Below are 25,016 nucleotides of genomic sequence, written 5' to 3' on the forward strand. Positions count from 1 at the left end.
GGGGGTGAGGGTGAGGATATGTTGAAATCATAGACATGATCAAGCAAACCATTCTAGACGATGTGAGTTGGTGTTGATAGTGAATGAGTTCCACATGGGCCTGGTCTGCACTGAAATGGAAGACTCAGCTCCTCCCCCTGTGCAGTCACCTCCCTACCCCTCTGGGGAGCTCGTCCTTCAGTAAGGAGCCTCAAAGTGAGGATGCCATGCTGTAGAACTCTAGGGGCATCCTTTGTGTTGGAGTCTGTTTTGATTTTACAAAATGAGTGAAAGCAGTGTATCTGTTTTTTTTTTTTTTTTTTTTGAGTTGGAGTCTCACTCTGTCACCCAGACTGGAGTGCAGTGGCCGCTCCCGGGCACCGCAGCCTCAACCTGCTGGGCTCCAGTGATCCTTCCACCACAGCCTTCCAAGTAGCTGGAACTACAGGCGCGCGCTACCACGCCTGGCTCATTTTTTTGATTTATTGTTGAGATGAGGTCTCACCAAGTTGCCCAGGCAGTTCTCGAACCCGCGGGCTCAGGCAATCCACTCACCTCAGCCTCCCAAAGGCACGGGATTACAGGCTGAGCCACCGAGCCCGGCTAGCAGTGTATCTTAATTTTGGCATTGACCATCTTCCTGACATGAATACATGGAATTTTTCAAGTCTTCATAAATTTGTCTGCTTTGTTCCCTGCTCATCTCCAGCACCCAGACAGTACTTGGCCTGCAGTAGACACTCAGACATTTGTTGAATAAATGAATGTGCTGGGATACTTACTTTTTATAGGACTGTCAGGCTTTGTGACAGGCAAATGGGGGAGTTTTGAGCAGACATTTTTATTTAGTAAGTATTTCTTGAGTACCTGTTGTATGGCAGATGAGCAACATGGTCCTTCAGGAAGATTGTGGTACTTTGGTTTCCTTTGGATTTCACAGTATTGGCCATTGGCTGGCTGTTTTGGTTATCGCTCTTTCAGTCACTCCTTTGCATGCTTGCCACATGCTGGGCACTGTCCTGAGCCTTGGTTGTTCCCATCAGAGCAGAATCAAACCCACTTGGTTGGCTGTCGTGGTGACTGTGATTTTAGTCGAGCACTTCCTAAAATATCAGGTATGTGCCAGGACTGCCGGCAGACAAGCACACCACTCTCATCTTAGCTGACTGTTGTATTTGAAAATTGTCTTCACCGAATCTGTTTTTTTCCACCTTCTGTGCAATTATTTTTGTTAACTTCTTTCAGCTGTAGGAAGGCTAGAGGTAGGCAGCTTTAGCTTTAAGTAGATTTTGGAGAGTATCAGTTGGATTACAGCCTTGTTGGAAAGGGTTGGGGGATCTACTGTCTGGTGACGTCAGGTCCAAAGAGCAGTCACCCAGTCTGGAGATGTCCATGTCCAGCAGGGACAGAGATGAAGATGTCCAGCAGGACCCCACAGGCTGGGTTTCAAGGCCTAGCCTGTGATACATCTCAGGGGCTTATAAAGAAAAGGAAGTTGAATAACAAATGATGACACTAGGTGACACTAAATAGGGAGGGGTTGTGAATTAGTTTCATATGCTCATTTGGGGATAGGTGGGTGGAGTACCTGTCATAGGTAAAAACTAACTGGAATGGTACTAGTAAAGGTAAACTTAGAAAGCACTTACATGTCCTTTTGTATTAAGATCCGATAATCACCTAAAGCTAGTTAATTTCATTTTGAGATATAAACCTTCCCCATTAATTGCCCTTTTCTTGGTATTAGTACCCAATTCTGAGAATACATTGATGAATATATAGATGTGGACGCAAATCTAGTTTATAAATAGTACCTCTACTTGCCTCTGGGGTCATCACAGCCTTAGATATAGAAGGAATTGTAAGCTGCCTGTACAGGTAGGATGGTGGTTCTCCCCTTATTAAAAATTGTGGAAGCTGGACCATGGAGGTTCTGATTCAGTCAGCCTGGGGGAGAGTGGGGCACTTTTATTTTTAAATGGCTCTCCTAATGAATAGGGGGTACAACTAGAGTTGAGAGCCCCTTCACAGTGTCATGGGTTTGGTAAATAGCCGTGTGACCTCAGGCTCCTGGCTCATCTCTGTGTGGGGTGCTTTTACTCCTAACATGGTAGGGCTTTGTGAGCTTGCCTTGTCCAGTTTTGTCCAGGGCAGAGAGGTAAATGGTCCTCTTGACTCTTCTTTGTGCCTGAAACTACTCTAAACTTGTATCAGTAGCTGATATACCTTCGTGGTGTTTCTTTGCAGAAAGAAAAGATAGTTCAGCTCCTGTGTCCTCAAACACTCTTAGCCAGGAAGAGAGCGACCAGATCTGCTTGTACCACATCCGGAAAAGTTGTAGCTTTCAAGGTAAGTTGGAAGAGACCTTTTCATCTCACTTGTAGGAGGGGTGACTGCTTGTTATTCCCAGAATTGTGCTCTGAGGTTACCCCCTTCTCCCTGCTCCATCCAGAGAGGATCAGGGACTGACACTTTGGTCAAACCAGTTCTGAAGCTATTTTTTGAGGTGTTGAGTATGGGAGCAGTTCTTTGAGTTTTCAGAAATCAAACTGTAGATTGTTTTTGGAACATAACTGTTTGGTTCATACATCAAATGAATGTCAAGTGTCGACCCTTGCTCAGTTGGTCATGAAGATCACAGACCTGCATAGGACAGGGAACTGCTCAGTCTAGTGGGAACAATGATAAGGGTGATCAACAGGTTTAGAGATGCCTTAGAAACCAGGAAAGACCTCACTGGGTAAGATACACTTGGAGGATGAGTTTAAGTCATTCAAGTTGGGGTTTTCTTCTGTATTGGTTCAGTTAACTCCATAGTCCCTCTTTTATCAGAAGTAACAATTCTTACTTTGTCTCTCTCTAAACCTTTGTTTTCTTCTTAAATGCTTTCCTGGGCTTTGACTGAAGAAAGATTCGTTTTCAATTTCGAGGACTCCCCTTAAAACATCACCACCAGAATTTGTTTAATTTTCAGTCTTTAAAAATTATCCAAGCCAATTTGTGAATTCACTTTGTAAAAGAGTCTAATAATACAGAGTAAAGCATGAAGTCCTCCTTCATCCGTTCTCAAAGGTAAACACTTGCTGTGTGGCTGTGATATTTGTTTGCATATTTTTAAACAGATGGGAACATGTGATAATGTTATCAGTCAACCTGCATATTTTACTTAACACTGTGTCTTAGAGATTTTTTTCCATGTCAGTATGTGTAAGTCCACTCATTTTAAAAACAATTGTGTAGTACTTGATTGTAGTGATGCTCCATTGAGCGTTCAAGTACATATATGTGAGTATTTCTATAGATAGACTCCTGGAAATGGAGTGCTAGGTCAAAGAGTATGAGCCACATGTACACTCATACATGCATATTTTAAAAATCAATATTGACCTATACACATGACAAGATTCTCCAATTTTATTTATTTTTTATTTTTTTGTTTTTTTTGTTTTGTTTTTGGTTTTTTTTTTTGAGTTGGAGTCTCACTCTGTCGCCCAGACTGGAGTGCAGTGGCTGCTCCCGGCCACCGCAGCCTCGACCTGCTGGGCTCCGGCGATCCTTCTGCCTCAGCCTTCCAAGTAGCCAGAATTATAGGCATGCGCTACCACGCCTGGCTGGTTTTTTGATTTATTGTAGAGATGAGGTCGCGCTGCCCAGGCGGGTCTCGAACCCACGGGCTCAGGCAATCCACTCATCTCAGCCTTCCAAAGGTGCGGGATTACAGGCTGAGCCACCGAGCCCAGCTTATTTTTTTATTTTTTGAGTTGGAGTCTTACTCTGTTGCCCAGGCTGGAGTGCAATGGTATGCTTACAGCCACTGCAGCCTCGACCTACTGGGCTTTGGCGTCCTTCCACCTCAGCCTTCCAAATAGTTGGAACTACAGGTGCACAACACCATGTCCAGCTAAATTTTTTAAATTTATTGTAGAGACGAGGACTCACCAAGTTGTATAGGCTGGTCTCGAACCCCTGGGCTCAGACAATCCTCTTGCCTCAGCCTCCCAAAGTGCTGGGATTGCAGACTTGCACCACCATGCCCAGCCGATGCTCCCATTTTAAACATATAGTTCTGAGTTTCGATAAGTGTACTCATGTAGCCATCGCTAACAATCAAGATATGAAAGAGTTCCCTTCCTCCAAAAAAATTCCCTTATGCCCCTTTACTCCTCACCACCCCAATTTGTCAACCCCAGGAAATCCCCAGGAAATCTCTGCTTTTTTGTTACTATAGATTAGATATGCCTTTTCTAGAATTTCATATGAATGGAATCATCCAGTATAGTCTCCTGTGCCTGGCTTCTCTCATCCACATGTTTTTGAGATTCAGTCATGCTGACGTGTCAAGAGTTTGTTCCCTTTTTATTGCTGAGTGATATTCCAGTGCATGGATTAACTGCAATTTGTTTATCCATTCATATATTGATGAACATTTGGATTATTGCCAGTTTTTGGCTTTTACACATAAAACTACTATGAATATTTTATGTATAGGTTTTTGTGTAGTCACGTGTTTCCAGTTATCTTGGGTGAAGACCTAGATGTGGAGTCACTGGGTCATATGACAGATGCTTGACTTTATAAGAAACTCTCAAACTGTCTTCCCAAATGGATATAATATTTTACATTTCCACCAGCAATGTATGTGAGTTCTAGTTGCGTATATCCTTGCTAATACTTGACATTGCCTTTTAAATTTTAACCAGTCTGATTAGTAGTGGTATCTCATTGTGGTTTTAATTTACATTTCCCTGATGATGAATGATGTTTAACATTTATTTACACGTGCTTATCAGGCATTTGTATGTTTTCTGTGAAGTATCTGTTCAAATCTTTTGCAGTTTTTGTATAACAGCTATACAAACACTCAAACACACGAGGGGTCTTCAAAAAGCTAATAGAAAATGCGTATTATGAAAAAATTATACATGGAATTCAAAATTTTTTGGCACCAGAGTCAACTGATACTAACTTGTTATAACAGGTCTGAGTGGAATCTAGTTTGAGGCACTAGGAAAGATAAGACTTAGGTTGAAAAGTGCCCCATCAGAGCAATATGAATTCTTCTGAAACTGAAGCAAGAACAAACATCAAATTTATTGTGAAGTATGGGTGAAAGAATGGTGAAATCATTGATACTTTATGAAAAACTTATAGGTACAATGCCCCAAAGAAGTTAGCAGTTTACAAATGGATAACTCAATTTAAGAAGGAATGAGGCTGGGTGCGGTGGCTCATGCCTTTAATCCCATTACTTTGGGAAGCTGAGGTGGGAGGATTGTTTGAGCCCAGGAGTTCAAGAGCAGCCCAGGAAATATAGTGAGAACCTTATGTTTATAAAAATTTAAAAAGCCGGGCTCGGTGGCTCAGCCTGTAATCCCGCGCCTTTGGGAGGCTGAGTTGCGTGGATTGCCTGAGCCTGCAGGTTTGAGACCTGCCTGGGCAACTTGGTAAGATCTCATCTCTACAATAAATCAAAAAAAAAAAAAATTAAAAAAAAAATTAGCCAGTCATGGTGGTGTCCCTGCACTCCAGTCTGGGCAACAGAGTGAGACCCCGACTCAAAAAAAAAAAAAGGAATGAGACGGAGACAGTATTAAAGATGAAGCCTGCAGTGGCAGACTGTCCACATATTCACATAAATTTTCAAGAAAAAATTAATCCTGTTTGTGCTGCAATTGAAGAGGACCGATGATTAACAGCACAAACAACAGCCAACACCACAGACCTTTCAATTGGTTCAGTTCATACAATTCTGACTGAAAAATTAAAGTTGAGCAAACTTCCCACTCGATGGGTACCAAAACCTTGGCACCCAGATCAACTTCAGACAAGAGCAGAACTTTCAGTGGAAATTTTAAAAAGTGAGGTCAAGATCCTGAAGCATTTCTTCAAAGAATTGAAACAGGTGAAACATGGCTTTACCAGTACAACCCTGGAAACAGAGCACAGTCAAAGCATAGCCACCAAGAGGTGGAAGTGGTCCACTCAAAGCAAAAGGACATGGCAACACTCAAGAGCAAAGGACATGGCAACAATTTTTTGGAATGCTCAAATCATTTTGCTTGTTGACTTTCTGGAGAGCCAAAAAACAATAACTTCTGCTTACTATGAGTTTTACGAAAGGTAGCCAAAGCATTAGCAGAAAAATGCTCTGGAAAGCTTCACCAGAGAGTCCCTCTCCACCACAACAGTGGTTCTGCTCATCCCTGTCATCAAACAAGGGCAAATTTGTGAGAGTTTTGACAGGAAATCATTAGGTATTCACCTACAGTCCTGATTTGGCTCCTCATGACTACTTTTTTCTCCTAATCTTAAAAAGTCTTGAAAGGGCACCCATATTTTTTCAGTTAATAAAGTAAAAAATATTGTGTTGACATGGTTAGATGATACTAAATGGATCGTATCATCGTATCATTGCTTTTACAAAAGTGTCTTGAACTTGATAGAGCTTTTTGTTTTTAATCTTTTTTTTTGAATACTCATTTGTTTCTAGGTAATGCTTCTTCCCCCCGCCCCCCATAGGATCTCATTCTGTCATCCAAGCTAGAGTGCAGGGGCATCATCATAGTTCACTGGCCTCAAACTCCTGGGCTCAAGCAATTCTTCTTGCCTCAGCCTCCAGAATAGTGAGGGCTATTAGTTACTGCACCCAGCTGATTTTCTTTATTTTGGCTCAGGCTGGACAAACTCCTGGGCTCAAGCAATCCTCCCAGCTAGGTCTCCCCAAATGTTGGGATTACAGACATGAGCCACTGTGCCCAGCCATTTTTTCTTTTAATTCCATTTTCTGTAAACTTTTTGAAGTCCCCTCATATATAATACTGACTACAGAATCGTGCAGCCATCATCACAGTCAAATATGAGAACATTTTCATCAACTCCAAAGTAACCTCATGCCCATGAGTATCACTCCCTATTTCTCTGTCCTTCCAATTCCAGACAACTGTAGATTTTTTTTTTTTTTTTTTTTTTGAGTTGGAGTCTCACTCTGTCACCCAGATTGGAGTGCAGTGCCCACTCCCGGCCACCGCAGCCTTGACCTGCTGGGCTCCGGTCATCCTTCCGCCTCAGCCTTCCAAGTAGCTGGAACTACAGGTGCGCGCTACCATGCCCAGCTAATTTTTGATTTATTGTAGAGATGAGGGCTCGCCAGGTTGCCCAGGCAAGTCTCGAACCCACGGGCTCAGGCAGTCCACTCACCTCGGCCTCCCAAAGTGCTGGGATTACAGGCTGAGCCACTGAGCCCGCCCAGCTGTAGATTTTAGGCTCACTCTCTGTGGATTTTCTTGGGTATTTCATCTAAATGGAATCATGATATTGGTCTTTTGTGACTATTTTGCCCATTTGTATTGGGTTATTTTATCTTTCATTATATATGTTTATATGTTAGTTATATTAAAAATGTATTCTTCCAGTCTGTCTTTTATGTTTATTTTCTTCATGCTGTCTTTTGAAGAATAGATGCTTTAATACTGATGTCCATTTTAATTTTTTTCCTTTTATTGTTTGTGTTTTTTTGTAGTCTAAAATAGTTCCCCATTTTGGCCAAGTGCAGTGGCTTGTGTCTGTAATCCTAGTACTTTGGGAGACAGGTGAGAGGATTGTTTGAGCCCAGGAAATCGAGACCAGCCTGAGCAACATAGTGAGACCTTGTCTCTACAAAACAATTTTAAAAATTAGCTGGGTGTGGTGGCATGTGCCTGTAGTTCTAGTTTCTTGGGAGGCTGAGGCAGAAGGATCACCTGAGAATAGGAGGCTGAGGCTAGGGTGAGCTGTGATCATGCCTCTGCATTCCAGCCTGGGTCACAGAGTGAGACTCTTACTCTACATACATACATAATACATGCATACATATTTGCCTGTTCCAAGCCCACAAAATGTTTTCTCCTTTGATTTTTTTCCCTAGATGTTTTATAGGTTAGGCTTTTAGATTTAGGTCTAACTGTTGACGCTTGTTCTCTTGAGTGTGATCATTTTCTCCTTAGGAATTGCTACTTCTATGCAAGTTTGCTGTCTCATTTTGTACTATTTTTCCCTCATGTGTCAGGTGATTCCTGGTTGTCTGCCATACTAGTGCTTGAGAAGCCCATTGGTTGATTCTGATTGGTTGAGATCTATTCTGATTCCAGCTCCTTGTCCCTGTGAAAATGGGGAATAGACAGTACATACCACTCAGGCATGTGGCCCGGGACTGGGGCGGGGGCTTTGGCAGCTGTCTCACATGCTTTTTTATCTCTCCAATGCTTGTATCCATACTTAAAAATTCAGCTGGGATGTGCACAGAAGATTGCTCGGCACAAGCGATCCTGTGCCCATGGGTCCTGTTGTCCTGTTCTCATTGTTATTGGCCTGGGTGCCTTTCTTGCTCCTTGTTTCACCTGATTCTGAATCTGTGAAGTCTGTGACAACCCAAATCTTTTTCCTGTGGTGTCTTCTGCATGTTTTGCCCGCATTGTTCTCTCTTCTTTTTATATCAGTTGAATTCTGCTTCCTGGTTTTAGGAATTTTGAACAATTCTGGTCTTTTGATGATACTTTGTCTTGTTTTCTAGTGCATTTGGATTTATTCTTCTCTCTGGCCTGTCATGTCAAAGAGTGTAGAGAGAAAGGGGAGGTGGATATGGTGTCTTCTCTGCCAAATTGTCTTGATTTCTTTGACTCAATTTCTAGAAAGCCTAGACTCTGGAATGCCACAGTGAGATGGGGAACAATAGAAGGAGAGAAAGGAAATTGACAAAGGGGACTGGAAGACCAAGGGAGATGAAGACAAGGGAAGGGGCCTCATGTTTCTACCACTGTGCTGGGACGAGGCTCTCTCAAGCCACTGTGGCTGCAGTGACCTGTTAGGTGCCTCCCTTTCTGGGAGCCCTCCAGCCATGAGCATCATGACCTCAACCCTCAGGTCTGATTAAGAGCTGAAGCCTCAGACCTGCCGTTTGACCACAGTGCCTTCCTCAGGCCCCTATGTCTTTCCCTAGGAAATCTCAATCTGGAGGGCCCAGGGAGTGCACCTTGCTCAGGGTGTGCCTTCTGGTGGAGAGTGTCTTTCTCCAGACTCCAGGATTCACCTATGCCCAGGGTTTGTAGATGACAGCATCTCAATGCTGGGTTGCCCCAAGGAGGCCTTCTGCTCTCATCCCTGATTCTGATTCTCTTGGTGCCCTCAGAGAACAGAAATCTGATTGGTCATTACCTTGGACCACAGCTGTGGCATTATTTATCCTGGCCTAGCCCTTCATTATCTGTTATACCCACACCTGGTCAAGGGTTCAAGCGGTTCCTAAGAGTGTCTACCTTGGAGGTAGCACCTTGTCAGAGTGCAAAGAACTTGCTTTTCTTTTTCTCTCCACTCTCTGTCCTCTTCCAATGCTCTTCAATGTGGACATAGCAGAACCTCGCACACACTCTTGGCAGGTATGGAGAGGGCTGGCCCTGACTAGGGAAGTGGGGACCTGCCCAGGAGGAACACAAGGAAGGGGGAGGGGAACAGCTGGCTGGAAGCCATAGGTCTGGGTCATTATGTGGATGTTGGGCTGAGGGGAAGGGGGCAGAGCAATATATATGAAGACCTGTGGGGAGATGGGGGTGTGTTGAGGAAGGAATGAGTATGGTGGCAGCCAGAAGAGTCCCAAGTGGACTGGAACCAAACTGCTGACCCATTTTCCATTGCATGTGTTGGGGTTGGGGTAGGTTTCTGGTAGAGATGAATCTTTGACCTCTTCTAGTCCACATGCCACATTTAGAGTGATATTAATCATCCCTTACAGGGATGGGACATTTGGCCTTCTTATGATCAGTTTCTTTACTGTCATGAAATAAAATTCGTAGATGATAAAACCACTGACATGCATATCTTTAAAAACCAATGTAAGTTCCTGTTAAAAAGTGAAACATAAATGGAAGAGGTATGTCATAGTCCTTTTTCTGTTTCTTATGGCAGAATATCTAAAACCGAATAATTTATAAAGAAAGGGAATTTATTTCTTATAGTTATGGAGGCCGAAAAGCCCAAAGTCAAAGGGCTAGATCTGAGGAGGGCCTTCTTGCTGGTGGGAACTCTCTGTAGAGTCCCAAGGTACCACAGGTCATCACATGGTAAAGGGACTGAGCATGCTAGCTTAGTTCTCTCTTCCTTAATTTGTTTGTTTTATTTTTATTTTTTTGATTTGGAGTCTCACTCCGTCGCCCAGACTGGAGTGCAGTGGCATGCTTCCGGCCACCGCAGCCACAACTTGCTGGACTCTGGTGATTCTTCCGCCTCAGCCTTCCAAGTAGCTGAAACTACAGGCGCACGCTACCATGCCCGGCTAAATTTTTTTTGACTTATTGTAGAGATGAGGTCTCACCAAGTTGCCTGGGTGGGTCTCGAACCCGCAGTCTCAGGCAATCCACACACCTCAGACTCCCAAAGCACTGGGATTACAGGCTGAGCCACCGAGCCCGGCCAATTTGTTTGTTTTAAATTGAAGGTCTCACTGATGCCCAGGCCTGGAGTGCAGTGACACAATTACAGCTTACCACAGACTAGACTTCCTGGGTTTAGGCAATCCTTTCGCCCCAGCCTCCTAAGTAGCTGGGTCTGCAGGCTGGTGAATTTTTGGAATTTTTTTTGTAGATACGAGGTCTCGAGGTCTCAAGGTCTTGCTACGTTGTCCAGGCTGTCTCAAATTCCTGTGCTCAAGCAACTCTCCTGCTTTGACCTCCCAGAGTGCTGGGATTACAGGCGTGAACCACCACACCCAGCCTCCTCTTTTTCTTATAAAACATCAGTTCCACTCCCGTGATAACTCATTAGCCCACTGATCCATTACCTTATGACCTAGTTATCTCTTAATGGTCTTTCCTCTCGATACTGCCACCTTGGGGATTGATTTTCAACATGAATTTCAGAAGGGAAAAACATTCAAACCATAGCAATGTATGTAAACAAACTAATATCTAAAATACACAGGTATGACTGGACTAAAAAGACAGATACTTCCTCACAAATTTCCAGAATGTCCCCACCCATTGTCAGCCACGAGGCTAGGCCATGCTGTGTATTGCCAAGCTGTTTTATTCCTTTATGTTTCTATTTTAGATAAGTGCAGTAGAGTTCATTTCCATTTGCCGTATAGATGGCAGTTCTTGAATGGAGGCAAATGGAAGGATTTGGACAATATGGAACTTATTGAAGAGGCATACTGTAATCCCAGAAAAGAGAGGTAGGAAATATGTTACTTGTCTCTGCTTTGTGCCTGGGCTTTTGTGTGCAGTGTAGGAAGTTGAGTTTGAACATCGGTGTTTAGTTTTGTGTATGTGTGTGTTTAGGAATCTCACTTTGTCATCCAGGCTGGAGTGCAGTGGCACGCTCACTGCCACCACATCCTTGACCTGCTAGGCTCAGGTGATCCTTCCACCTCAGTCTTCCAAGTAACTGGAGCTACAGGCACATGCTACCACACACAGCTAATTTTTTAATTTATTGTAGAGACAAGGTCTTGCCAAGTTGCACAGGCTGGTCTTGAACCCCTGGACTCAGGCAATCTTCTAGCTTCCATCTCCCAAAGTGCTGAAATTACAGGAGTGAGTTTAGTTTTGATGGCCATTACACCCCCACACACCCCCACATCTCTTCTTCATCTGTCTCCTCCCCCTCCCTCCCCTTCTTTCTCCTCCCTCCCCCTCTCGCTCCTTCTCTCTCTCTCTCTCTCTCTCTCTCTCTGAAGATAGTGCCAAGACCAAGTAAGTTCTTAATTATTTGCTGCTGGAATTGATCTTGTACATATGTACTCATTGTTGCAGAAAAGCAAGAGGTGATCATTTGTAAAATTTTAGTCCCTTGGTCTGTAAAATCATACAGTGAATTACTGTTTATTGTTTAACCTTTAACTTTATTTTTCTTTCTTTCTTTCTTTCTTTTTTTTTTTGAGTCAGAGTCTCACTCTGTTGCCCAGGCTGGAGTGCAGTGGCACACTCATGGCCACTGCAGCCTGGACCTGCTGGGCTCAGGTGATCCTTCCTTCTCAGTCTTCCAAGTAGCTGGAACCACAGGTGTGTGCCACCACGCCCAGCTAATTTTATGATTTATTGTGGAGACTAGGTCTTTCCATGTTGTGCAGACTTGTCTTGAACCCCTGAAAACCCCTGAACTCAGGCAGTTCTCTAGCTTCTCCCTCCCAAAGTGCTGGGATTATAGGCATCAGCCACTGCACCCAGCTAACTTTATTTTTCTAAGTGTGTCCTAGTATTCTCAGTCAATTCAGAGTAAATAGGGAATTCCCTTACTTATTTACCGTATTTTAGATCAAACTTGCTGAACTATATTGCCAAGAAGAGAATTTGAGCCTGCATTTTGAGCGCATAAAACAAATTTGCACTTAGAGTGCAATTATGTGCAAATTGCGATTGGCAAAGTATGTGAAACCAATTATTCCCATTAGGAGGATTACCATCCCAATCTTTCTTTCTTTTTAAGGCAAAACTTACACACAGTGAAGTGCCCAGATATTAAACATGCAGTTCAGTGAGTTTTGACAAATACATATGCTTGTGTAGCCAACATTCTGATTGAGATATAGATCATTTTTATTACCCCAGAAAGTCTCCTCGTGTCCCCTTTCAGTGATTTTCCACCCCTTAGGCCACCACTCTTCTGACTTCTGTCACCATAAATTAGTCTTGTCTGTTCTTGAACCTCATATAAATAGAACCATGTAGTATGTGCTGTTGTGTCTGGCATCTTTCACTCAAATTCTGCACCCCCAAAATGGCCAAACTACAAGGACAGACATTTCCCAGCAGAAGTAGTACAAATGGCCAATACACATGTGGATTTGAATTTATTTCTACTGTCCATCTTAGTTTTTGCTATATGACCCACTTTTTGTGTTTATTTCCTCTTTTTGATCTTTTCTTGGAATATTTTTTCTCATTTGGGTTTTGTAACCCTAATCTACAAGATTGGAAATTATATATCAAATTTCTTTTTTTTTTTTTTAGTTGTTATCCTAGGACTCTAAACAGACACTTTATCTTAACAAACTTTAGCTTACCAAATTAAGCTAATCAGCGCATTTTATAATTATCTCAAACTATAAAAGAACCTTGAATACTTGAATTCTGACTAGTTCCATTCAAACTTATTTACTAATTGTAAAAGTTGGACAGACTCTGCCTCAGTTTTACTATATGTTAAGCAAATAAAATAATAGTTTCTATATCATAGAGTTATTTTGAGAATTAAATGAGTTTATATATATATATAGAACACTCAGAATAGTGCTGGGCACATAAGATGTGCCATGTAAGTGTTGCTGCTATTGTTTTTTTTTTAACCCAGAAGTTAGAAATTAGCATTGTTTTATGCAATCAGTATTTGCTAAAACTTGCATATTTATCATTTTGGTTTTGCTCACACTTGCAGATCATTTTCCTTCTTTAAGTTCATCTATTTGAAGTTGCTTTAGAGTCTAGTGGTAAATGTGTTTTTTATTTGTCTGAAAGAGTTTTTATTTCCTCCTCACTCTTGAAAGATAGTCTTATTGGATATTTTCTCTCAACTCTTCAAAGATTATTTCACTGGTTTCTAGATTCTATTGCTTCTATTTAGAAATTAGTAGTCTGTTTGAATGTAGGTGTATTCGTTTCTTAGGGCTGCTGTAGCAACTTACCATGGACCTGGTAGCTTAAAACAGCAAAAACATATTGTCTCACAATTCTGGAATCCAGAAGTTCAAACTCAGGATGTCATCAGAGCCATGTTTTGTCTGAAGGCTTTAGAGGAGGATATTTCCTTGCCTCTTTCAAGATTCTGGTGGTTGTCGGGATTTCTTGGCTTGTAGATTCATCACTCCAATATCTGCCTTCATTGTCACATGGCATTCTCCCCCATGTGTTTGTGTCCACATTTCCCTCTTCTTAAAAGAACATCAGCCTTTGGATTAGGACCCACCAAAATCCAGTATGACCTCATCTTAATTTGATTACATCTGCAAAGACCCTGTTTCCAAATAAGGGCACATTTCCAGGTACCAAGGGTTAGACCTTCAACATATCTTTTTGGGGACACAGTTCAACCCAGTAAAGTAGGTGATTCTTTTTTTCCCTCTAGCTAATTTCTTACCTTGTTTTTCTTTGATGTTGTGCAGTTTCACTAAAATCCTGTGTGTGTGTATTCTAAAAAATATATTCTACTTATAATTCATGGTGCTTTCTGAGCTCCTCGACCATGATTTCCTTAAGTATCACTTCCTTGAAATTCTCATTAGCTGGGCTCGGTGGCTCAGCCTGTAATCCCGCGCCTTTGGGAGGCTGAGGTGAGTGGATTGCCTGAGTCCGCGGGTTTGAGACCCACTTGGGCAGCGAGACCTCATCTCTACAATAAATCACAAAATCAGCCGGGCGTGGTAGCGCATGCCTGTAATTCCGGCTACTTGGAAGGCTGAGGCAGAAGGATCGCCGGAGCCCAGCAGGCGAGGCTGCGGTGGCCGGAAGCGGCCACTGCACTCCAGTCTGGGCGACAGAGTGAGATTCTAACTCAAAAAAAAAAAAAGAAATTCTCATTAGATACATGTTGAGATCATCTCACTTTATCTTTTATGTCTCCTAATTTCTCTTTCATTCTCTGTTTCTCTTTTTCTGCTGGGAGGCTGAGGGGAAGAAATTCCCCTCAGCCTTCCAGTTTGCTAGTTGAGCCTTTTCTGAGATGCGATGTGTCCCATCTAACTATGATTTGTACATTTTCACTATTATATTATTTACTTTAAAAGTTTTATTTTTTAAATTTAAATTTATGAGGCCATTTTTTGTAGTCTCTTGATCCTTACTCTACTTTGATGCTCAATTCCATTTTTAAAAACACTTTATACTTTATATGTCATATGTCTCTGCATCTGAGAATGCTAATGTTTGTATCCTTTGGTGGTCTCATTTCATTTTTGCTGACCTTTGCTCATGGCATCTTTGTTTCCACATGCATTTTGTGATTTATTTGGTTTTGAGCTCATGTTTGAAGGAAACTTCTGTGAAAATTCCTTTGAGGCCCAAGTAGAAGGTGAATCCTTCCAGAAAGGGTTTGTGTTGCTTCTCTGGAGACTGTCCACCTTGGGTGTTCTTTAACGTTAATTCTCACAAAATATGAATCAACCTAAAACTTTGGGGAGGCTTGACTGGTTTATGAATTCTCAGGGGAATTTTTCCTCCTCTTTCCGGAGCCAACATTAATGCAGGCAGGTTTCCCTGCTGACTGCCTTTGTAAAGCAGTACCCTACCCAGTCTGCCTTACAAAAGTGTACAGTTTTTTGGGGTCCTGGTTTGTTGCAGAAGTATCTCTTTTGAGAGTCAACCTCCTACATCACCCAGACTATACTTTTGTTTCTGTTTCCCCTTTGCTGCTCAAAACCAGGCTCTTTATCATCCCTCATCGACACTACCCTAGGATGGCTGCTGGCTTTATCCTTCACATGCCCTCTCTAGTTTCATACCTTCCCCATTGTCTTCAGGTAATACCACATTTAGCAGGTGAGCACATCCTGGTGGTAGAGTATGCAGGCTGTGTTGCCAAGCTCCTAACCCAAGAGCCTAATTCCATAACTGACTGGCTGCTTGACCTTGGACAGGTTTCTTAGCCTGTTTCTGTTTCTTTTTTTTTGAGTTGGAATCTCACTCTGTCGCCCAGACTGGAGGGCAGTGGCTGTTCCTGGCCACCGCAGCCTCAACCTGCTGGGCTCAGGCGATCCTTCCGCCTCAGCCTTCCGAGTAGCCGGAATTACAGGCATGCGCTACCACGCCCGGCTAGTTTTTGATTTATTGTAGAGATGAGGTCTCGCTGCCCAGGCGGGTCTCGAACCCGCGGGCTCAGGCAATCCACTCACCTAGCCTCCCAAAGGCGTGGGATTACAGGCTGAGCCACCGAGCCCGGCTTTTCTGTTTCTTTCTGCTTCTGTTTTCCCATCTGTGAAGTGGAGCTAACAATGTCATCCTAATAGGGTTGTAAAAATATAGTTTCCTAATACATATGAAGTATTTAATACAGGGTCTCGCTCACCCAATTAATGCTCAGTCTGTATTCACTGTTGTTATTTTTGGCTTTTAAGTATTTCCCTTACTTTCTTGACAACTCAGCAGAACACTATAAAAAGAATATTTTAACCAGGATTTTCTGTGTTTTGTAGTGAGAGGAATTTTCATGCTAACTGATCTTCCATATTACCCTGATATTATTATTATTTTGAGTCAGGGTTTCATTCTGTCACTTAAGCTGGAGTGCTGTGACACGATCACATCTCACTGCAGCCTCAACATCCTGGGCTCAGGCTATTCTTCCACCTCAGCCTCCCGAGTAGCTGGGATGACAGGCTCACACCACTACACCTGGCCAATTGTTTGATTTTTTTGTAGAGATAAGGCTCCCTGATTTTATTATTTTTGCACAGCAAAATCGTGAGGGAAAAAGCAGTTTCCCTCACTTCTAGAAGCATGTTTTCAATTATGCGTGTCACATTTACTGTTTACATCTACCAGCCATGTGTTCTCATGGTAGAAGCTGGGGACCTGTGTTTTCTTGGCTGGTAGAATTTTCAGTCTACTTCTCGTTTTCTTTTGCAGGATCATGTGTATTGAGTCGGCTGGTGACTTGCACTTTGAGTCTCTAAACTTTAACTCTATGACATTCGGAGCTGCCCAGGCTCGCCGCCTCTCCACGGCTTCCTCTGTCACCAAGCCTCCACACTTCATTCTTACCACCAACTGGCTTTGGTACTGGGCCGATGAGTTTGGTTCTTGGCAGGAATATGGAAGACAAGTAAGTGTGATGGAAAGAGGGTGAGTGTTTTGTGCTGAGGAGCCATCATGGAGGAGCCGTTCCTAACAGTACCAGGAGTGTTACTGTCCTTGGTAGTGCCAAGTATCCCCAGATCCCTGGTGGCTCACTTGCTTTTGGGAGAATAATGGCAAGACTAGATAATTTGGAGTTAGTTTGTATGTGCTTCCATCTTTGAGTGATTAAGTATCTGTTGGTTCATGAAAATGGAATGCCAAAAAATGGTAGTGGGATTAAATTTTGTCATTTTTTTTAAAAGGGGTAGAAAGATGCTTCTCTTACCTTTCAAACAGGAAACTCTGGAGTTAGTCCTGTGTGTGAAGGTGTTTGTGTAGCTACAGTATGTGGTTAAAGGCTTTTCAGACTGACTTTCTGCCATATCTGCAACTTTGCAGAAGGTAGGCTAGTATAAGAAAATTGATTTATAACAGGTATTGATTTGGCATCCAGATCAAAACTGCTGCTGTCAGTTTATGGGTATTCATGGATGGGTCAGATTAAAGAGAGTCTCTAGACACTTGTAGAGGTGCAAGGCTAGGAAGAGCACTATTTATATAGGCGCCCCTTTCCAAAATGAAGATTGAGATTCGTGGTCTGACAGATATTTACACTCTTCTGGGTTGTAAGAAGCAATACTGTAACTTTAGTTTTTTGGTTTTTTACTGCACTTAGAATATCCTTTTTCTCCAGCTGCACTCTAATGTAAGCTCCATGAGGACAGACAGTTTTGTCTCTCTTTTGCTTCTAATGTATCTCCCCATGCCTAAAACGACAAAATAGACATTCCTTAGGAAACATTCATTGGCTGATGGAAGGAGAAGAATGTTGCTGACCATGTTTGCTGGTCACCTGGAGGTGGGCACTCTCAGTAGTGGCCTCACTGACTCCCACCCTCATCCTCCACCTCTGCTTCACCTCCTGGCTCCTCCCGTACCAGGCTTTCTTCTTCTGCTCCTTCACCCTGCCTCTCTTCCCCACTGTCTCCCTCCACTCTCAGACAGCCCAAGAGGAAATTTCTTTTACCTATTCCATGGGCCTCCCCTGATTGCCCGAGTGGAGTGACATACAGTCCTGGGGAAGACCATGCAAAAGAAAGGTTCCCAGGGTGGCTTCTCAGACAAAAGTCTTGTAACTCTGGGGGCGAGGCCTGTCTCCTCCTACCAGCTCGCACTTCAGTTTTCCCCTTTTTCTTCTGTGCTCTTCTTCCCTCATTGCAGTGTAGAGACTGGTGGAGAGTGGTTTGAGGATCTCCAGGGTGAGCTGTCTGTGAATGCTATCGATACGCCCACGTGCTGGATTTGGGAACTTGCAACAGGACAGCCTCCTAGATACCTTGTCCTTTCTCATTCTTCCCTTGCCAGACATTTCTGGTGCAACCCCATATTTGGATTTTTTTCTTAGTCTTCTGATAATTGCCTCTTCAAAACAGTTTTCCTTTGGTTCCCAGAAGAGCTATGTGCTTTTCCGTCTGAGCTCAAGATGTACGCTAAAATTTCAGGTCAAAATCAGACACCTAGCCAGGCTCGGTGGCTCAGCCTGTAATCCCAGTGCTTTGGGAGGTTGAGGTGAGTGGATTATCTGAGCCCACGGGTTCAAGACTTGCCTGGGAAACTTGGCGAGACCTCATCTCTACAATAAATAAAAAAAATTAGCCGGGCATGGTAGCGTATGCCTGTAGTTCCAGCTACTTGGAAGGCTGTAGTTCCAGCTACTTGGAAGGCTGAGCCCAGCAGGTCTAGTGCCACTGCACTCCAGTCTGGGTGACGGAGTGAGACTCCAACTAAAAAAAAGCCAGACACCTGCTGATCCTGTGGGATCTTCTGCATCTCAGTGGTGTCTCAAGGTGCTAACTCGGACCTTCCTCAGCTGCCACTTTTGGTTTCTCCTTTCAGACTTACTGCCGGGGGCAAAAAACCCTTGACTTTTTCTTTCCACTCAGCCATCTGCATCTTCTCTTCCCCCGTGACAACGATCTTATAGGGGTTTTGATGGAAGACTTGGGGTGGGGCAGGGTGCCAGTGTCTGACTACTGTTTCCTCCCCTTTTGTCTGGAAGGGATTTTTAATGCCGCATCTTCCTCCCACTCTCTAGTCTAATGGTTTAGTTTTAAAGGAGGACACAGTTTAGGAGGAGAAACTTAGACACCAATATGAGACCTTAAATTAGGAGGCTGCTTTAAAAACCAGCACACTGATGACACTCTCCCCTGATGATCCTCATGGGCCCAAATCACTGTTGTCCTTCAGGCTCGGATCTTGGCTAAGATGTCTTTCCCCAGGAAACCTTTGCTGGGTCCTCCCCTTCCCTGGTGGTTCTCAGTACTCTCTCAACTCCTTGCAGACCTGTGGTGGGACCTTGCACTTAGGGCTTAACAATGCCTACTTGCTTTTGGCTCCTCCTCCTCCATTGCTGGACTTAGTTGCTCAGAAGTCGAGGTGGATCTTGTTTCATTTGTTGTTCTGTCCTAGAAATTGCGACTTCAGAGGAGGACGAGGATGGTAGCAATAGGGGGAGTAGGAAAATTGGCAGGGACAGAGGGAGTTAGTTATTGGTTCAATAACTTTAATTTTAGTTGTCAGTACAGTGTGAGGTATGCTCAGAATAAGGATGATGATGATAGTAGCATTGAGTGTTTTTTTGTTCCAGGTACTGTGCTCAGTGCTCTGCATGCCTTATTTAAATTACTTTTCTCTGGCCCTGTGTGGATGGTATAGTTTTGTGGTATAATGAAATAAGTATGGCCTATATTATATGCTATTATGATTCCTATTAGAAACTCGAGATAACTGAGGCTCAGAGACATTGAAATAACTTGTGACGATTATAGAGACAACAGGCTTGGGAACCAGAATTCAAACTCAGTCCAACCCAAACTATTAAAAAACCTGTGGATAATTGAGAGGGGTTGAAACAGATCATTGAAAACCATAGAAGAACTCTCCAAGGGGCCAGACGGGAAAAAAAAAAACACACACAGGAGGAGGACTGAATTCTGGTTAAAGGGTGGTGGGAACGTGCATAGATGGAGCAGGAGCAGTGTTGCTCAGCTGGGCAGTCACTCAGCATTCAAGAACTCACTGTTGACGTGCCATGGTCACTTGAATGGCTGGTGTGTCATCCATCTTGGGTGACTTGAGTGCCTCTCCTCCATTGCTCCTATCCCTGTCGTCCTGCTTAGCAGAACCCACATTTCCTGTCTTTCATTTGCCAGGGTCGCGTTTAGGAGAGTCACGTCACCTTCCTTCTGTAATCCCTTCTCCTGCCACTCCCTGCTCCCTGGTCTCCCTTCTCCCCATGACAGGACTGTCCCTGTGGGCATGTCAGAAATGTAGCATGGATAGCAATACCACCAGCATCTTCCTCGTCACTGTAGGTCTTGCCTTCATGAAGCGTTGGCTTTTCCCTCGCAGGTCCTGGCACACCCTGTGACCACTGTCAGCAGCAGCGATGTGGAGAAGGCCTACCTGGCATACTGCGCACCAGGGTCTGATGCCCAGGCAGCCACCCTGAAGTTCCAGGCTGGAAAGCACCTCTATGAGTTAGACTTTAAAGGTATCCCCTGATCCCCCACGCTTGCCCAGCAAAACCTGGCCCTGCCCTTCCAGTTAACCCTGGATGAGCTGCATGCACACTGAGGCCTGAACTGGGTAGGGAAAGAAAGGCAAGGCATGTCCATCTAGAAGGGAAGGCAGACCTGTAAACTAATGGTGCTGGTATCATGGAGTCAGGAGAGGCTGTGTCTGGAGTGTGAGGACCCCAGGAGAGGGCAGGAACCCAAAGCACAGGGTCAGCTGGGTGTGCAGTATGGCTGTTCTGCCATGCCCGAGAGCCAACCTTGGTCCCTGACAAGCATCCAGGTGGCTGTGTTGTGCAGCATCTGCCTCATCACTCTCTGGTGTGGCAGGACTGTGGTCATCTTTTCTGCAGCTGCCTCAGGTCGTAGTAGAACATGCTGTAATTAAGTCTCTGGAAGCAGATTTTCATGGACTCAAAGTGTCCTGAAGGCAGGGCATCAATGGCACATCTCAGTTGCCTTAACAGACAAATAAGCCATACACCCTTTGGCACGTTCCTCCAAGTGGCTGATTTGTGAGAATTTTTTTAAGTTTGAGTTTTGCTGCAGATTCTCTTAAACCATTTCCATCAGGGCACATTGGTCCAGCTCTGCTCAGTTTTGCCTGTATTTCACATTTTAAACTCTGAGGCCTTCTGAACGTTCAGCATTTTATTTTTTTTTATTTTTATTTTTTGAGTGGGAGTCTCACTCTGTCATCCAGGCTGGAGTGCCATGGTACACTCACGGCCACTCTAGCATCGACCTGCTGGGCTCCCCCCGGCGATCCTTCCATCTCAGCCTTCCAAGTAGCCGAAACTACAGGCGCACGCTACCATGCCCAGCTAATTTTTAAAAAAATCTATTGTAAAGACAAGGTCTCACCACATTGCCTGGGTGGGACTTGAACAAGTGGGCTCAGACAATCCACTTGCCTCGGTCTCCCAAAGTGCTGGGATTACAGGTTGAGCCACCAAGCCCAGCCAGTATTCAGCATTTTATAAGGGAATGAGTGGGCCTTCCTCTAAACACAGCTTATGGTTTCCTTTATTTTTATGACCTTCATTCTCTGTGCAGTGCAGCAACGTGTCTCCAGTGCATCATTCTAAAACCACCTTGGCTGCCTACTTTGACCAGTTGGTTTTGCTGCGGTTTGGTGGCACTGTGGCTTTGCTTAAGGCAGAACACTGCCCCCTGAACATGCCCTTACAGAGGAGTTTCTTCTGTTATGGAGTGAGAACTGCCTGTGTGGGAGAATGCCAGCCACACATGGTCTGGTTTGCCTACACAGTCTGATGCACAGCATTGCTTGAGGGGGGATGATGAGAGCCCAGGCAGGCCTCAAATCTGGACTGTCCTGCAGGTCAGAGTTACACAGCCAGCATTCATCTGACTGCTGCTGACAACAGTCTGTGATATTTCTTTTAAATATCTGGAAAATATCAAAACGGATACACCAAAAATGTCAGATTTCAGCCTTTATTCTTCTCAACCTAGGCTGCACCCCTGGGAACATAAGAGAATCTCGGAACAAGGATAGGGAGGAGTACACACTTGCAGTTTGGAAAAGAGTATGGTTTCTGCAGACTGACTTAGCTCATGTGGGTGGGCATGATTCTTTGGCTAATTTGTTTTTGGTAGGTAAATAGTAGCCACAGAGGAAGTTCCAGATGAACTGACTTCTTCCCTCATGTCCTCTCTACTGTAGGAAGTCTCAAACCAAATTCTGCCATATGCATTTATTAACTATTAGTAAGCAAGTACACTTAAAACACACGCATCCCAAATGACTTGTTCAGAGGTTCAGGGAAGACTCAGTGCTGGCCTTTTAGGGATTCTTGTCACAAAAGAGTCACTCAAGGCAAATGCCAAGATTCCAGAAGCAGAATTCTGGTATTCTGTTAGCTGACATTAGATGGGGCAGAATCCCCCAAAATGACTCGTTTAGGGATGCAGCCTAGTGTATCCTCTGTAAGCGTAAACGGGTAGAAAGGCCTTCCTTTACCTCATCAATAGAAGACTAGGGAATGTGTCTAGCACATATTTAGATATTTCAGGTAGCTTGAGTAACTTTTAATTTTACCAGGGAAGGCTGTTTAAGATTCATCACAGGCTGGCCTCGGGGCTCAGCCTGTAATCTCAGCACTTTCGGAGGCCGAGGTGAGTGGATTGCCTGAGCCCACAGGATCGAGACCAGCCCAGGCAACTTGGCAAGACCTCGTCTCTACAATAAAATAAAAAATAGCCAGGTGTGGTAGCACACGTCTATAGTTCCGGCTACTTGGAAGGCTGAGACAGAAGGATCGCCAGAGCCCAGCAGGTCGACGCTGGGGTGGCTGTGAGTGTGTGTGCCACTGCACTCCAGCCTGGGCAAAAGAGTGAGGCTCCAACTCAAAAAAAAAAATTCATCACAGATGATCAGTAGGCCAGTAAAACCCATTTAAGTGTGCTAAGCAGAGTATTGGTGGACAGTTGAGTGGTTGCAGAAGGGGTCGTGGTTACTGTACCTGGATTGTGGGCTCCGGATGAGAATGTGGTAGGATCCCCCAGGAATGGTGACTATCTGGGTTGCAGTTTAAGAGTCACACGCCTTGGTTATCATATGCTCAAGTGCAGTAAGGTAAATTTCAGACATCTACAATTCTTAATATTACATTTTTAAAATTGTAAACAAAATTTGCTGGGTATGGTAGCGTGCCTTCAGTCGCAGCTCCTTGAGAGGATTACTTGAGCCCTGGAGGAGTTCAAGACCAACCTGGGCAACATAGTGACACCTCATCTCTTAAAAAAGAAAAGACTTGACAGGGTTTTTCTGGCAGATGGCGACATGACAGATACCTCTGTGTATTTGTCATTTTTCAACTCAAGGGTTCAGTGTCCTATCCTCTCTCCCAAATTCTCAGGATGAATATGTGATTCTTGAGGGTAGGGAAGCAAGAATTGTGTTTATTAAAGATGGTATGGATTTAGAAAGGTTGATAATTATTGCCATAGAGTCAGTTTGATCAAACTCCAAAAAAGTCATACAATTATTATTTTAACTCTAAATCTCACTAACACAAGTGATAATTTGGTCTCAGGCTGGGCTGAAGTTTTTTTAATATCCAAGTTGGGAAAAATTGCTAAGCAAAATAATAGTTTAAACAAGGTTGGAAGGAACAATTTAAAAGCACTCATGTATAATTGATATGTCAATTACTAATCATTCCCCTGTTCAGTCTCCTAAGGATACCTATTTTCTTTATGAATATTTGAAATGTGTAAAACTGCCTTATTTTAACAGACTGATTCTGAGCTTTACACATTTGGATTAGCTTTTAAACCCATTTAATTCTTGTTTATAAAACATTGCTGCAGTGTGTGTGTGTGTGTGTGTGTGTGTGTGTGTGTGTGTGTGTGTGTGTGTGTGTGTATGTATGTTTTTTTACTGACTGTGTTTTTTTTTTTAGCCTTCATTCAAAAAAACCTAGTCTATGGCACAACTAGAAAGGTTTGCCGCAGACCCAAGTACGTGTCTTCCCAGGATGTGAAGACCATGCAAACCAGGTAGGTTGCATTTGGGGCACTTAGCGTGTGTTATCAGCTGGGGTGGGTTCTGCTGCAGGTGACAGAAAACCTGCCTCAGACAGCACTCAGGGGCATCCACTGGCTTGGGTACTGAGTACTCTGTCTGGCACTCCACGGTCTTTCATCTTCTACTGATTGGACCAGAGTGAGAATTAACCTTGTGTGCTGAAACTTTGTGATACTTGCTTGTAAGGCTGCCTGTTGAAACCAGTTCATTCAGTATGTCTTTTCCATGGAATAATTGAGTTGTAGACTTGAATTATTTTTTTTTTTAGAGTTGAGGTCTCGTTATGTTGCCCAGACTGGTCTCAAACTCCTGAACTCAAGCAGTCCTCCCACCTTGGCCTCCCAAAGTGCTAGGATTGCAGGTGTGCACTACTGGCCCAGCCTAAACTTGAATTTTTTAAACCGTTGAAGTAACAATGAAATTTACACCAATAAAAAACCTTGCATTTCAGTACCTGAATATCATAGAATACCAAAATACCAAGCAGTAGTAGTTCAGCCACTAACAGGCCAGCTTCTGTCTCAGGGTAGGTTTCCTTCGGTCACAAGATGATGGCTGCCAGCAGCCACCAGGTTAGCCCTGGCCTTGTGAACACAGAAGAGGGAGGAGAGAGACTTTATACAGCAGATGGGGGGAAATTCTCATGCTTTGCCCTGATCAGACCCTGTCTGAACCAATAGTGTTATTTTAGGCTTGGACAAGTATGCTGGGATTGGAGCTGGGGGGTGGGGGCAGGTCAGTGTTCTCCAAACCACATTGACCACATAATGGGGGAAGGTGGCCTATGTGGTAGGGAGGAACTGCAGTGCATCTTACAGTTTGGGTTTGCCACAGCCAGTGCTAGGGCTTTAGCCAGTGGTGTTGTTAGCTGGCTACACCTCCTGTTAGCCTGAGAAGTCTGGCTCATTTCTGTTTCATGGAGAACTGCAGTGTCTCTGTGGGGTCTTTTAAGATCTCATAGATGGACTTTAGCGGTTGTGTTTGTAAGGCACAGAAAGTTCATCTAAAAACGAGTTTGAGCCGGGCTCAGTGGCTCAGCCTGTAATCTCACACCTTTGGGAGGCTGAGGTGAGTGGATTGCCTGAGCCCACGGGTTCGAGACCTGCCTGGGCA

General features: G+C 43.9%; 1 protein-coding gene across 1 annotated transcript in view; it reads left to right on the forward strand.

Moving 5' to 3' along the window:
* The window catches only part of PARP12 (poly(ADP-ribose) polymerase family member 12), a 41,327-nt gene that overhangs the window by 7,731 nt on the left and 8,580 nt on the right, over window positions 1-25,016 (forward strand). The window contains exons 4-8 of the mRNA XM_021708087.1: window positions 2,227-2,328; window positions 11,056-11,179; window positions 16,563-16,758; window positions 20,187-20,328; window positions 23,779-23,875. Coding sequence (XP_021563762.1) covers window positions 2,227-2,328; window positions 11,056-11,179; window positions 16,563-16,758; window positions 20,187-20,328; window positions 23,779-23,875 — 661 coding nt within the window. The remainder of the gene's footprint in view (window positions 1-2,226; window positions 2,329-11,055; window positions 11,180-16,562; window positions 16,759-20,186; window positions 20,329-23,778; window positions 23,876-25,016) is intronic.

The sequence above is a fragment of the Carlito syrichta genome, unplaced genomic scaffold (assembly GCF_000164805.1).
Source record: "Carlito syrichta isolate Samal-C Ts95f unplaced genomic scaffold, Tarsius_syrichta-2.0.1 Scaffold130598, whole genome shotgun sequence".
Classification (NCBI taxonomy): Eukaryota; Metazoa; Chordata; class Mammalia; order Primates; family Tarsiidae; genus Carlito; species Carlito syrichta.